Below are 13,760 nucleotides of genomic sequence, written 5' to 3'. Positions count from 1 at the left end.
GATGAGCCTGGAATAAGGCTTTAGGGCAAATAGCCCAGAAAATGTTTAAAGGCAAATAACTTGGAAAGTGCTTAAGGGCAAAAATACCCAAAAAATAAAAAGAGCCAAAGAGCTCGGGTAAAGAATCAGAGCTGATAAGTCCGGAAAATATTTAAGGACAAAAATTTTCAGAAGACGTTTAAGGGCAAATAGCTTGCAAGGTGTACAAGAGCAAAAATGCTCGTAAGTAGAATCAAGACTCTAAGCGCGGAAGACGTTTAAGGGCAAAAAGACTGAAACACATTCAAGAGCAAATTACTCAGACTAAGGTCCAGGGCAAATAGCTTGAAATTCTCTTAAGCGCAAGGTGCTCGGGGGAAGAATCAGGACTAAAAAGCCCATAATGATATAAAGAGCCAAAGAGTTTGGAACAACGTTCAGGGCTAAAATGCTCGTAAAAATAGTCAAGGCTAAAGAGTTCAGTAAAGAGCTAAACTGCTCATAAAACCAATAAATTGAAACGCTCATTAAAAAGACTCAGGGCTTAAAGTCCAGAAGACACCTTAGAGTAAAATGCTTGGAAAAAGACCTAAAAGAGCAAACTAATAAGGTAAGATTAAAAGGACAAGTCTGAAACGACCACCAAGGTTAGATCTCCCATAAAAAAGACCACCAAGATCAGATCTCTCAAAGGATATAAAATTTACTCCCTTGGTTCAATCTATATTAAGTCAACTAATCCAACTGATTGCACTTCCTTACGAAATTCATAAGTGTCTGCCAAATGAATAGATGACGTCATATTAGCAAACCGAATTTCCTTTTCTAACAGTCATAAATAACTCTCGAAGAAGTGAGAGGGCAACTGATAACATATAAAAAATAGGATCCGACAAGATCGTGATGCGTGTACACGAGATTCAAAAGGGTTGTGCAAACCTTTCTATCTGGTCGAATCAGGCAGTAGGAAGCCTGACCCATTGAGTATGAAGAATCAAACCACCAACACCCCCAATTTTACCAAAACCCGGAACAGGCAGGCTAACCTCTTCAAACCTTGATCGACCTCTTCAAAGTCCGAAGAGGACGGACAGACCTCTTCAAAGCTCATACTATAACAAGACTTTGAATGCAGACGTGACCTTAACGACCGAAAGGAACTCACCTCTATATAGGCTCGATGAACCGTTCACGACCTGATGAAGTTAGGGTAAAGATGTCGACCTCCTACACACTAGTCGTCTCCTTGGTACAACACCGAGATCATAAATGCACGTACAGTAGGTACGAACTAGTCAGCTCCGCATTTATTATTATATATCTCATCATTAATGTACCGCCTGACACACTTGTACAAAAATATCCCTACCCCGTCCGATGAAGACATGGCACCAGGGGCATCAGAGCGATCAGAGGTATATATATCAGTACACTAACCAAAAGCACGGATGCTCTCACTCTCTCGCATACACACATAGGGAGAAACCTTAGAACCCATCCTCCTTTTCTTGAGAGCTTTCTCTTCTTTTCTCCTTTTTGTTTTATTTCTCTCAATACCATTAAAGGGTCTCAGATTTGACTTGAGCATCGAAAGGTTTTACCGGGGCACCCACAGTGAATTCCTAACTTTTTTCCATATTTTGCAGGCCATTTCCTTAAAGATTGAACATGGAGGATCCAAATGAAATCTCAAAAGCGTTCATCTCTCATCAAACTTATCACAATTCATTAATTTACCAATTAAATCAAATCACAATTTAGATGTCCGCATCTGGTGACCCCGTCAGATCTCGATTCATCAATTTCATTTACTTAATCAAATTGAGCCAAAAACTAAAAATCAATAATTAAGTCAAACTAAATAAATAATTATGTTTAAATCAGTAATTTTTTATTTTTAACAGAAAACTGCTAAATTCCAATTATAAAGTAATTTCACATATATATTCTTTCTAACAGTGTATCAACCTCTTAAACACTCTCTCAAATCAACAACAAATAAAATGCTTAAATTTTCCTCTACACATGTGCAATATTTTCCTTTTTTGCCAAAGAATGCAATAATTAATTTATGAAAAAGGAAAGGAAAAGTGTCAATTTAGCTTAAGCGTGTTTAATGAGAGGAAGTAAGTTTTTCAAGGGAATACATTATACCCCATAAAGACACAAACTAATGAAGTCTTATATAAGGATACTTTGAAAAATTAATATTTTAGGAAATGGTGACTTCTACCATGTAGCAGCCCCTTTAGCTCCATACTAACTGAAGTCCCAAGGCGAAAATTTTCGAGCTTTTTACCTAGAAAGGCTTGCCATGCAACCAAGACTTAGAGAAGTGGTATGACTTACCTAGTTTAGCTTTGAGCTTCTTTTCTATAAATTTGTATTAGTTTGCTAAATGAGTTTTGAGTCTGCCCTTATACCGGTTTTATGTAAAACACCAAATCATAAAATGTACTTTAAAAATTATTCTAAAATTATCATAAAATTATTGATAGGGAAGAAAGCTATCATCAGTGCTCTTCAGTAAACAATTCATCTCCACCAATGTGGGAAATAATCTACATGATAACAATAATGGTAGACATTAAGGTCGTCGAGGAAATCTTGAGAAATCTGGTCGTCTATGTTGCATATATGCTGTCTTCCCTTCATTGCCTTCCTCAGTGCCATAGAATAAAAGTGTAGCATTCCCACCAAGTTCCTGAGAAATAATTGTTTACGAGTGCATATGAAAGAGGAAGAGCACCACATTGTAGAGCTTATTCTGATGAACAATAAAAATGGCACTATGTGGGCAGGAGAATACAGATGCTGGATTTAAATAGCTTGGAGATCTCAGACCAGCAAAGTTTTCGGGTACCTGGAGTCCGGAATGGCCATCATCAACTGCATTAAGAGCTGACTTGAGTACACGAACTGCAGTTGGGCTATTCCTTAGTATCTGTCGACACCATTTCACTGTTTCTTGCTCTAAATTTTCTAACTGGAAAATTAGATGTCAAGCATCACTAGAAATCAGACACATACACCAGCAAAATATTGAGTGACTTGTACACCAATCATTTTCAATCGGAACAGGGATGGGTTGATTAACATTCTTGTTGGGAGCCAAAAGTTTTGTAGTCACTGAACAACAAAAAAGAAACAAGTGAACTCACAGGCACAACAGTGTTAACAAGGCCCATTTTCTCTGCTTCAGAAGCTGTATAGAACCTTGCTAGAAACCACATCTCACGTGCCTTTTTGGGTCCAACCTGTTTAAACAAAATTCATGTTGCAGAATACAAAGCATTGCAAATACTATAAGGACTCTGCTCAAACTACATTACAAGGCAAATAGTAGAAGTAGAGAAGAAATAATTCCCCCCCAAAAAAAAACCGTGAGAGTGGATTATAACTAGATATAATCTGATGCAGGTGTCCAGTCAAACAAAAAGCTGGATGCTTTAGGTGCTTACCAAACGGGACATGATGGAACTTCCATAACCAGCATCAAAGCTTCCAACCTGGAACATCACAGAAACAGCAGCACTGTAATATCAATGTGAACAGCATTATCTGTAAAGAGCAAGATAATGCAGACACTGAGGAAATCTCAGTAGTTTGAAGAAAGTGAAGCAACATATAGCAGTTAATATGTATTTTTACTCTTGCTCCCATCCTCATCTCATTGGGAGAAGATGGTAACTAGGTGGATTGACATATATATCTTCTGTGAACTTCACAATGCTTGTTTTGCTTTAGCGTAAAAAAAAAGAGATAACATGATAAAAAATGGTGGATGAGACAGTTACCTTTGGACCAGTTTGGCCAAATATAGCATTATCTGCTGCAATTGTGAGATCACAAACCATGTGCAACACGTGTCCCCCTCCTACTGCATAACCTGCAACCTGAGTACAACACTTAATTCTGTGATGCACTCGAAAATATAATGAATATAAGCTATGATTATTTCAGGACCTACACTGCAATTCTGTTAAAGGAGGTGTGAATCTTAAAACATTATGAACAAAAGATATGGCGTTTGGACAATACAATTTCATAATCATGTTTTCAGCAAAATCCAAGTATTCACAGGCCACAGCTATTTACTACATATGTGAGGCAAAGTTTGTGCAGGTTAAGAAGTGTATACCATTGCTATTACTGGTTTTGGAAGACGCCGAATCTGTACCTGCATGATGATTAAACCAAAGAAGTTATGACACAGTGACTGAAAGGTGAAAAAGAACACAACTCAGGTCATGCCTTAAATGGGTTAAAACCCCACTAAGAGCTCCTGGCAATTTGAAGCTTTCCCAATGAAGCCCTCTATATGAAGTTATAAGGAAATACTTTTCTGAACTTGGTCCATCATAGATCAAGATAGATAAGTGGATCCCATGAAAAAAAAACAGATGAACCCACTTCAATTTCTACTGTGTCTACCTAAGAATTTCCTTGAAATTATATTCTATTCTATTAAGCCATAGTCAACTTGGTGTTATTACAAAAAATTTAAGGCCAAAATAATATATTTTCTCACAAAAAAAGACCTAAAAGTTGCCGGAGAGGCTGAAATATAATAGTGAATCAGCATTTCCTAATGATACAACACAGAAAGCAATGCAGAGCAAGTATAGTTCAAACCATGGGGTGACACACTAGTACCTGCAAGTCCAAAACATTGAGACGACCAATATCATTAGGATCAGCATAGCCATCTGCGGTTCTTAGTGACTGGTCACCGCCACTGCAAAACGCCTTAGTTCCCTACAGAAAAATTTTGTTCATAAGAACAAACAAATGCAAGAGAAATTATAGACTTCTCTTCCCATACTAAATGAGAGTTTCAGTAATTATTAATTGAGCCTCAATACCTTCCCAGTTAGAATAATAACTCCAACAGAAGTATCATCCCTAGCATCGTCAAATGCACGGATTAGCTCCTTAATCGTCAGTGGCCGAAATGCATTCCTTCTTTCTGGCCTATTAATTGTAATCTACAAAAAAAAAAACAGAAACCCACATCAGAAAATGCAGCTTTACATACTATGGCTTTTTCTCGCTGCAGAACTAAGCAAAATTCTCATCAAGCATTAACAAAAACAAACCTTTGCAATCCCTTCGCCAACAGCTTTCTCATATATAATGTCACTGAACTCCTCCTTGAACCCATCATGCGCATTTCTCCAAACGACTTGCTCTGTCGAGACATCCCCATGGATTCTGTGATAGCTATCGTCCATGGAAGTGTTGGATAATCCAATTGACGCATAACTGGAGAAAGGAACTGGGATGAGATGGTTAGAAACAGAGGCCACCCTCCTTCTCACAATGTCCAGCGCGGCATCGGAGACTTTCGCCATTGGAATCGAAAGAGCTACTAGGATATGTGCTAGTGTTGAGTATGGCTCTATAGATTTTCAATAACGATCTAAGTTTCAAGTCCAAAACGAACATTCTTTATGGGGTATTGAAGACGTTGAAAATGGCGGTTTGCACGTTGTCAAGATAACGATTATCAGATAAGATAAGCTTAGAAAGACGCCGTACGGAGAAAAGGAAAGGGTAGCCAAAACGGCACGAAGCGGCTCCGTTTCTGTGGCTCACTGCACAAAATGCCGCCAAGAGGAAAAAGCAGGGAGGTAAACTATACAAATGAATTCAAATTGGATTTATATTAATAATATCAGAATTTATTTTAAATTTTAATTAAAATTAATTTAAATTACCTAAATTCAATTATTATTATTCAAATAAAATTTAAATATATTTAATTTTATATATTTTAATTAATAATTTATATAAAAAAAAATTTATTTATAATTTTCATTTAAAAAATTTATATTTTTAAGAAATATTTAAAATTTAATTTTTAAATAAAAATATATTAAAAAATTATAAATATTATTATAAAAATATATTTTTTTATATAAAATTAATTATTTATATAAATATATTTCGTTAATAAATACTTTAAATAAAATCTAAATCTGATATGGGAGTAATATTATTTTTCAAATCTGAATTTATACTAAATCTAATTGTAATTGTTCAAACACGTGCTAATAAGGTTCGATCCAATGGGTACTTGAAAATATCCGACCGTTTTCATCCCTAGGAAAAAGCGGCACTTATTCTTGCCTTGAGGACCACAGCTGGGAAAGAAAGGAAGAAACCCGCAGCTCTGATGGGTAAAAAATTGTTGAGTTTCGTGGGTTTGTGATGTTTTGAATCGTTGGTTTAAATTTTCAGTTTAAACTATTGATAGTTCACATGAGATGGATCTAGGCTACTAGATCAGCAGCAGTGGAAATGCTTAGTGAACAAACAGGTTTCAGGTGGACAAAGCCTTTATTAAAGTTGAATATATGTAATTTTGTCCTTACAGAAGCATTTTGTAGAGCAGATAGGGAGCAGTTCTATCTATTTTTCTTTCTTTGGGATGCGCATAGATTTGAATGCCAAGTCATTTGTGCATTTTAAGTACATTTCCAAGTGTATATTTGAATCTGTTTTGTTACTATTCATTCTTTTAATTAGTGAGATAACTGATCTTGGCCTTGGGCCTGGATAAAGAAGAGTGTAGTGCTGGTTGAATGGTTGATGACTAGTAAAATCAGTTGAATCTAACACAGGGAATATAGGATGTCTGAATTGAGTGACATGGATGAGTTTTAGCAGAGAAGTTGTCAGAATTGTGAACGTTGATTACTTTTTTTGTTGTGCAGATACCAACCCCGCCTTGCCCCGACCCGCCCCTATAGTTATTGTTGATCAAATTTGCTTTTTCAATGGCAGATGGCTATGGTTTCCCTTGATATTACTCTTTGGTAATTGTGACAATGAATTAAAATTTCAAATTTCCATTGATGATAATTTATTTATTGCACATCCAGCAGTCCGTATCTTAGCATACTCTCACAACTAAACAATCCATTATAGGAAACGAGACTGCCTTATACTATATTATAAGAATCTAATTTTTAATGCTGCTTGTATACTCTCTCACACAACATTTTTCAATGTAATCCTGCTGAAGAAGAATTCCCTTTAAATAAGACTGCGTAAATTTAAAACCTTTACCTAATAAGCTAATGGTGTGATAGGGGTCAGGAAATCAAGCCAACCACACAAGTCAAGACACCATAGTTTAAGTGGGCAAAAGCTCAGCAGGCATCATGATCTGACTGAGGCCGGTTGCTTGACGGCTTACCAATTTGTAGACAATCAATTGGAGGTGTAGTAGGAGTATTCAACTCTCCAAAAGTTTGCCAACAGAAAGGATCATACATGTGATATTGTTCTTGCAGTGGTTTTAGTTCTATGGTAGTTAGGCTTACATCTATACATGGGAGGGCGTCACTGCAGGCGAAGTGTACAGGTTTTACTGTGTATGTGCCTCTAATTTTTTCATAATTTATTCCTGATAGAGACACAGCTGAAGTTTGGTTTCTGCATGTGCTTTTGTCGCAATAGAATTGGTCAATCACAATTGGAAGTTGAACCTCAGAAACTTGAATGTTTGAAAAGAGTATCCCCTGTACTGAGCCTGATCCACCCTGAAAATGCAACATTTGACATAATACGTGAGGAGCACTACTAGCAACTTGGTGGAGCTGGAAAGTCTATGACTCATTTACTAAGCAAAAACATTTCAGATTGATAAAACTTTTGGTTTTCTGGCATTAGTTGAAGTGTGAACTTGAGGATGTTACACATAAACAAGATAAACCATCATATTTAGCTATTGAAGCTTGGTTTATGTCCGAAGTTCCATTTAGAACATTTCTCCCATATTCAATAGAGTGAAGTCATCTCAAAATTTTATCTTCTTTGAAATTTTATCAGATTCCAAAACTTGTGAATAAAATAGGGTATTGAAAATGTTTGAAATTGCTTGGAAATGAAATGTATATTTTGAAAACTTTATTGAAGTGGAGATCCTGTCAACTTTTCAATTAATATGATATGTCATTTTTGGGCAGTCTCATGTTTGGGATTGAAAGTTTTTGGTTTGTAAAAGCCAATTTAACTCGTCAAATTTTGAATGAAATTAGAGAACAGATGGTATGAATACCTGCCATGTCTTAATTCTGACACCAGTCATAGTGTTGTGCATAACGACGTCTCGAACTGTGATGTTGGAGACACAGGCTTTGGTATTATCCTTTCCCAGACTTCCAATGCTGATTCCATGTCCTGGCCCACAATTCACATCGCGTATGTATACATTTGTGCATCCAGTCTGTATTGAAACGCAATCATCTCCTGCATAAATCATGATCATTACCAATCTGACATGCACATACTTCTATGTTCAATATCTATTGCAGACCAATTGCCAAGATAAATATTAATGTTTATCTAAGATTTGCAACCTAATCTTCTCATATGATGCATTCATTTCTAGTTTGTGAGGCTTGTTTCAGCAGGACTCGACAGGTGACATGTGAGCCTGTTTAGCATTTGTTGCTATGCTATGCTACAACTTGTCAAGCCTTCACTTAGAGAAGTGGATGTCATGAGTAAGGAATAAAGAAGTATTGGATTAGTCTCTCAGTTGTAATTGTAGAATGTAGTTGTGGCATCAAAGTAGTATAAATAAAAACTTACTTGTAAAATAAAGATATCCAAGATCATTAGTAATCAAAGATTTTCTTTCTCTTAATTCCGTTTTCTTCTACTCCTCCCTTCTTTTCTCTATTTCTTCTCTAATTTCTATTATTCTGTGATGGAGAATCTGGTTATGTGACAGTAGACAAGCAGAGTCGGAGTACATACTGATGAGGACAAAGGAGAGCATATGAGATGCAAGAAAATATGTGTTCTTGTTCTCTTTAAGGTCCAACCTAATCACATACTGGATCCCAATGATGATTTAGAGAAGGACACATGTCAAATGACCATTGGCTATATTATTCAACATGTCAGAGATTGTTGGCCACTATCACTATGTGCCAAATAACTAGTGGTTATTGGGCCTGTAACCTTCTTTTGACTTTGCACTTCTTACTCTAGCTTGTCAATATTTAAGCTCACCCTATGCCCACATTGACTATCATGATATTTTGATTCTTTATCTGCAAGTAATATATTTACCACAAGCAAGATTACTGCTGTGAATTAGCACATCTTTGGAATTTTGCAGGTGGATTCCGTCAGTGTTTGGACTGTCACCAGGTGATGAGATGTTTATATCATGTACCACCACTCCGATGCAGTTGTCGAACTTGAGGTGGCATTGGGGACTGTTTTGAATTGTAATGCCTGTGACCAATGCATTGAAACTTCCATAAAATCTTAGCGCCTGCGAAAACAAGCGAAGCCAATTATGTTATGGGACTGAATAGTCAGGAGCTATAATAGAAAAATATTCAGACATTTAATGGTCCTTACTGTAGGCTTGATGCTTGGCATTTTCTTACTGAATTCATTTCTTATCTGCCACACAATTTTGCAAGAAGCATTATCAGATGCATATAATACAGACAGATACAACTAAAGTACAAACTTAAGGTAATTACCGGTATTGGTGGGTGTTCTTCTACTGTGTGGTTTAGTGGGATAATGAGTTTGGTCTCATCATCTATAGGATCATCAAATGGGTAATCTTGCCACCATACTGAGCCACTTCCATCGATGGTGCCTGTTCCCTGAATTGTAATACCTTTAAGCTTTGTGAATTCAATCCACCACAGCAGACCTTTCCCCCAAACGTTGGAGTTCGTTGGAGCAATGATTGTGCCATCCAGCTGGGAAAAAAAGGAATTCAACTAATCAGTTCCTCAATATTTGGTGTATTGCTGTAGTTTTCTTCTGAATGGTCTTACAACTATGATAGCATATGGGATGCATATTGAACATTTAAAACAGACATGAATGTGTCCAAACGGTTGTATCCCATTTCGAGGAACACAGATTAGAATGCAGCATCTTATTTGACGGTTTTGTCACTTTTACCTGAAATACAATGTTTTCTTGACAGTATGGACCTGAGAAAGAAACAGGTCCCACAAGGAATACAAATTCTGCTGGAACGAGCATCGTTGATGCCTCCACCTTACAAGCAGCTGCCCATGCAGATTGGAATGCCTGCGATGCACCATAGCACACCAAACTTTACTAGGTAACAATAACTATATGCAGAGAATTACAGTTGGTTTTGGTGTTGGTTTGTGTCTAACTGTATGCAATTATTGTTGGGACCATGAAAGCTGCTGCAACTAGATTTTTTTTTCTTCCTTTTTTAGTTGAGAGGACCCCACCCTGAGTTTAGTTTTGTGCTTCTGTTGTCTTTTTGTCTTGCCTGTTTACTGTTAGGTTTCTGTTCTTGTTTTCACGTGTAAACTTTCTGAATCTGGCAGAAACCAAGTTGTTTTATAATAATAATTATTGGTAAGGTCCATATATGCATTCTAGCTTCTTCCAAGCTCACGAGACCTAAATTTGGTGGTTTTTTTGCCTCAATGATCTTTGCTTGTTGAATTATTATAATGTGAAATATGAGAGCTATGTATCTCTGGATGGAAAATGTGCTTCTGATGCTACATAAACCGCATTGCCTGTGAGTTACAAGGATTTCAGTTATGAAGAAATGTTATGTTTCCATGTGAAATAAGGACAGGTTAAGGGGACATGCATGTCATGACAGGGAAAATGGCCTCTTCCAATGAAATCTTCATTGGGTCTCTGAGGCCACTAGACTGGGCCATGCCCCTCTAAAAGGGCAATCTGATGGCTGAAATGCCATATTCTAATTTGGTGTCTTAAACACTAGCCACTAGGAAGGGATTGTGTTAAAGAGACTAAATGATGCACCAAACATAAAATACTTTGCATGAAATTTGTCATAGTTGTCCTAGTTATTTTTTATGCACATTGAACGTTTCATTCAAATTTCTTATTACCAAAAGCAGTTCAAAAAATTTGAGCTTAAAAGTATAAATGGGAATTGGAGTATAAACCTTCGTGTCATCACTCTTTCCATCTCCCTTAGCACCAAAATCAAGCACATTAAATATTGCAGAGCCTTTGACTGGCGAGCTTGATGACGGGTCGTCATCTTTTGGTGGCTTTGAAGCAGGAGGCAATGGAGATTGATGGGACGGAGGTTCAGGTTTTGGTTTTGATCCTCCATTATGGCGGTTGTGGTTGTTGTCACGACTCTTTCCTTTCTGAAACAGAGAAGCAGAGGCAGCTCTGTTTTGCCTCCAATGCCTACTTCTTCTAGCAATGCAAGTATCAAAACTTGCAGACCAAACTAGAAAAGCAATGAAGAGCACAAATGAAATGTTTTTGAAACTAAAAGCACCCATTTTTAGTGTAGATATGATTGAGAGAGAAACAAGGGAGCTTGTTGAGACTGCTAAAAAGAGAATGGGAGGGTTGAGTTTATATAGAGGGCACAGTCCAAAGCTTATGAGACTATTGCAGACGTAATCTAAATAAAAAAAGAGATTATTACAGAATCATTTGATAAATGCTATTGCTGAGTAATTAATGTTCATTCTCCCCTCTCTTTTAATTATCTGCTTTTCCTTTCTGTGAATTCTGGTTGAGAGCTAATTTAAATCTCTGTGTGCCACGTGTCGTTGCATTGTTATATGTGACTCACCCAATTTGTGTGCACCATTATGAAAAGAAAAAGAGAAATGCTAGCGACAGTCACTTTTTCAAATAATCTAGCATTTCTCAAGAAAAAGAAAGAGGAGAGCAACTCTCATAGGATAACTCACCAGAGCATGCTCAACGCAAGCTCATCTTTGAATATTTTATGTTTGCTTAACTGTAATGGAGAATGAAACAGATTTACAATGACAGCAAACTTACCTCATTTATGTCTTTGATTTTACCTGTTTTCTCTGTTATGGATATTGCAATATCTTTAGATCTTAAAGGCCAAAAACGGCACACGTGAGTGGGTCTACAAGGTATCAAGGATCACTGGTTATTACAGATCTTTCATGGTCACATGCAACGTTCACGGACTTCTTTTTTGTTCTTTGTCCTGCTTTCATTCTTGACCCTTAAACCATGGCTTCAAGCTTCTTCATTAATTTCCTCCTCTTCTTCCTTTTTTTATTACCACATGTTTTTTTCTGTTATACTAAAATTAAATTTTGTTCGAAATAAAGTCTTCAGCAATGTAGTAGAAAAATGTCGAAAATGGGCATCAAAGGTCTGAATTGCACATCATATCTGAGCATTTTGCTTGAGTTCTAGTGTAATTTTTCAAAAAGAAGAAGAGAATGAAGCAAAAAAAAAGCACAAATGATTGAATGCACACAACTCCAAATTTGCATAGAGAACAGTGGCTAAAAAATGGAAATCTCCATGCGCCCCTGGTTTTGCTCCTGTGGTTAGACAACATTAATGCTGTTCTTGAAATAATAGAAGCTAAGTGGGCCCTCCAGGTTTCCGACCAACCACAAATTATCAGATAAAACAGCTGGAAATATATTGATATTATAGTTTTAAGTCACATGTTTAATCTGTATCTTTGATTTCTTTTTCTTTTGTTTTTTTTTTATTTAAAAAATTCACATGAAATGGTTACTTCTGTTAGTTTCTGCAGGTTTGCCCAGAGTTTCTGTTAATTTCAGTTGGTTCCACGTAACTGTCTTTTATACCTGCAGGCTGAAGACACAATGAAAATTTACAAAAGCACCCTACGAAGTTTTATCTTCTCATGTTTTTTACCCTTTCCTCTGGCCTGTTTTGCTCGAAGCATGAAGATTTCAGGTTCCATACTCAATTCATCGTCCACCTATAACTTAGCCAAAAAAAACCTTATAATTCTGATTTCATGAAAATAAAAGACCATCCATTCATCTAATTCTCTGTTAATTATCTTAGAAATTATAATATATTTAATATATAATAATTTTAGAAATTTTTAATTTAATAGAGTCCGATTCAAATAACAAATATTATAAAATTATATATATACATAATTTAATGATATAAAAGTATGGAAAATTTATTATTTAGTCTTTAAGTATTATTATTATTAATAAGTCAGTCTCTATATTTACAGAAATTTATTAAAACATTTTTATTTTTTCTCTCTATCAATAAAATAGTTTTTCCGTCCTCTTTTCCGTTAAAAATAGGTGAGAGATAAAAGAGAAAATTTTTAAAACCTAATTTTGCTCTCAAATAAAATTCTTTATTTAGTCTCTATATTTTTAAAAATCTATTAAAATATTTTTATTTTTTTTTCAGATCTATTAAAATATCTTTATATTTTCTTAGATCTATTAAAACGTTCTTATCGTTTATTTCCGTTAACGAAATAGTTCCTCCTTCTCTAAAAGAAAAAAAAAAAAAAAAAAAGAAGAAGACGATGATAATAAAGAAGAAAAAGAATCACCGAAAAATCAAAAAAGAAAAAGAAGAATAAGAAAAAAGGAGAAAAAGAAATAAAAGAGGAAGAAGAGAAAAAAAGGTAAACTAAATTATAAATCTTCCTAACACTAATTTAGCTTTAAAAAATCAAATATTAAAAAAATTTAAACTTTGAGCGGTAATTTAGACAGAAACGAAAATAATATAGACGACATATGTAAGATTGACTGGCATTCAAGAATCCACCAGGAACTCAGGAAGTGCATGGATGGTGGCATTTATTTATTTGAAATTGTACCATTTAAGCTTGGAAGATGCCTCTCTTTATAATATGCCAATTCTTCACTTAACATAATTAATTCTTGTTTAGTACATAAATATTATTTAATTTATAATTTTATTCATTTTATTTATTATTATTATTTGGATTTGGTCTCTGACAG

General features: G+C 35.5%; 2 protein-coding genes and 1 long non-coding RNA gene across 5 annotated transcripts; 1 reads left to right on the top strand and 2 right to left on the bottom strand.

Moving 5' to 3' along the window:
• Nucleotides 1-2,434: 2,434 nt before the first annotated feature.
• On the bottom strand, nt 2,435-5,550 carry LOC110629336 (1,4-dihydroxy-2-naphthoyl-CoA synthase, peroxisomal). 2 transcript variants are annotated; one of them, XM_021776253.2, is made up of 9 exons: nt 5,079-5,550; nt 4,845-4,967; nt 4,636-4,737; nt 4,121-4,159; nt 3,777-3,875; nt 3,441-3,488; nt 3,141-3,236; nt 2,843-2,965; nt 2,435-2,746 (listed from the first exon to the last, which is right to left on the bottom strand). In XM_021776253.2, the coding sequence occupies exons 1-9, from the start codon at nt 5,331-5,333 to the stop codon at nt 2,699-2,701; spliced, it is 933 nt and encodes a 310-aa protein (XP_021631945.1). In that variant the 5' UTR covers nt 5,334-5,550; the 3' UTR covers nt 2,435-2,698. The 2 variants fall into 2 exon arrangements, with proteins under 2 accessions (XP_021631945.1, XP_021631944.1); XM_021776252.2 differs by having other exon boundaries at nt 2,435-2,683; nt 5,079-5,541.
• Nucleotides 5,551-7,119: 1,569 nt separating this feature from the next.
• On the bottom strand, nt 7,120-11,576 carry LOC110629701 (polygalacturonase At1g48100). Its single transcript, XM_021776791.2, has 7 exons — nt 10,935-11,576; nt 9,931-10,062; nt 9,495-9,722; nt 9,367-9,411; nt 9,070-9,277; nt 8,048-8,238; nt 7,120-7,529 (listed from the first exon to the last, which is right to left on the bottom strand). Exons 1-7 carry the CDS (start codon nt 11,283-11,285, stop codon nt 7,137-7,139), a joined length of 1,548 nt encoding a protein of 515 aa, XP_021632483.1. The 5' UTR covers nt 11,286-11,576; the 3' UTR covers nt 7,120-7,136.
• On the top strand, nt 7,223-9,255 carry LOC122721466. Of its 2 annotated transcripts, XR_006348192.1 has the most exons (4): nt 7,223-7,361; nt 8,400-8,495; nt 8,726-8,953; nt 9,119-9,255. It is a non-coding gene; the product is annotated as an uncharacterized LOC122721466 (long non-coding RNA). The 2 variants fall into 2 exon arrangements; XR_006348191.1 differs by having other exon boundaries at nt 8,400-8,953.
• Nucleotides 11,577-13,760: the final 2,184 nt, after the last annotated feature.

Source organism: Manihot esculenta, chromosome 13, assembly GCF_001659605.2.
Source record: "Manihot esculenta cultivar AM560-2 chromosome 13, M.esculenta_v8, whole genome shotgun sequence".
In the NCBI taxonomy this organism is placed as follows: domain Eukaryota; kingdom Viridiplantae; phylum Streptophyta; class Magnoliopsida; order Malpighiales; family Euphorbiaceae; genus Manihot; species Manihot esculenta.
This window is presented reverse-complemented; position numbering and strand designations above follow the sequence as displayed.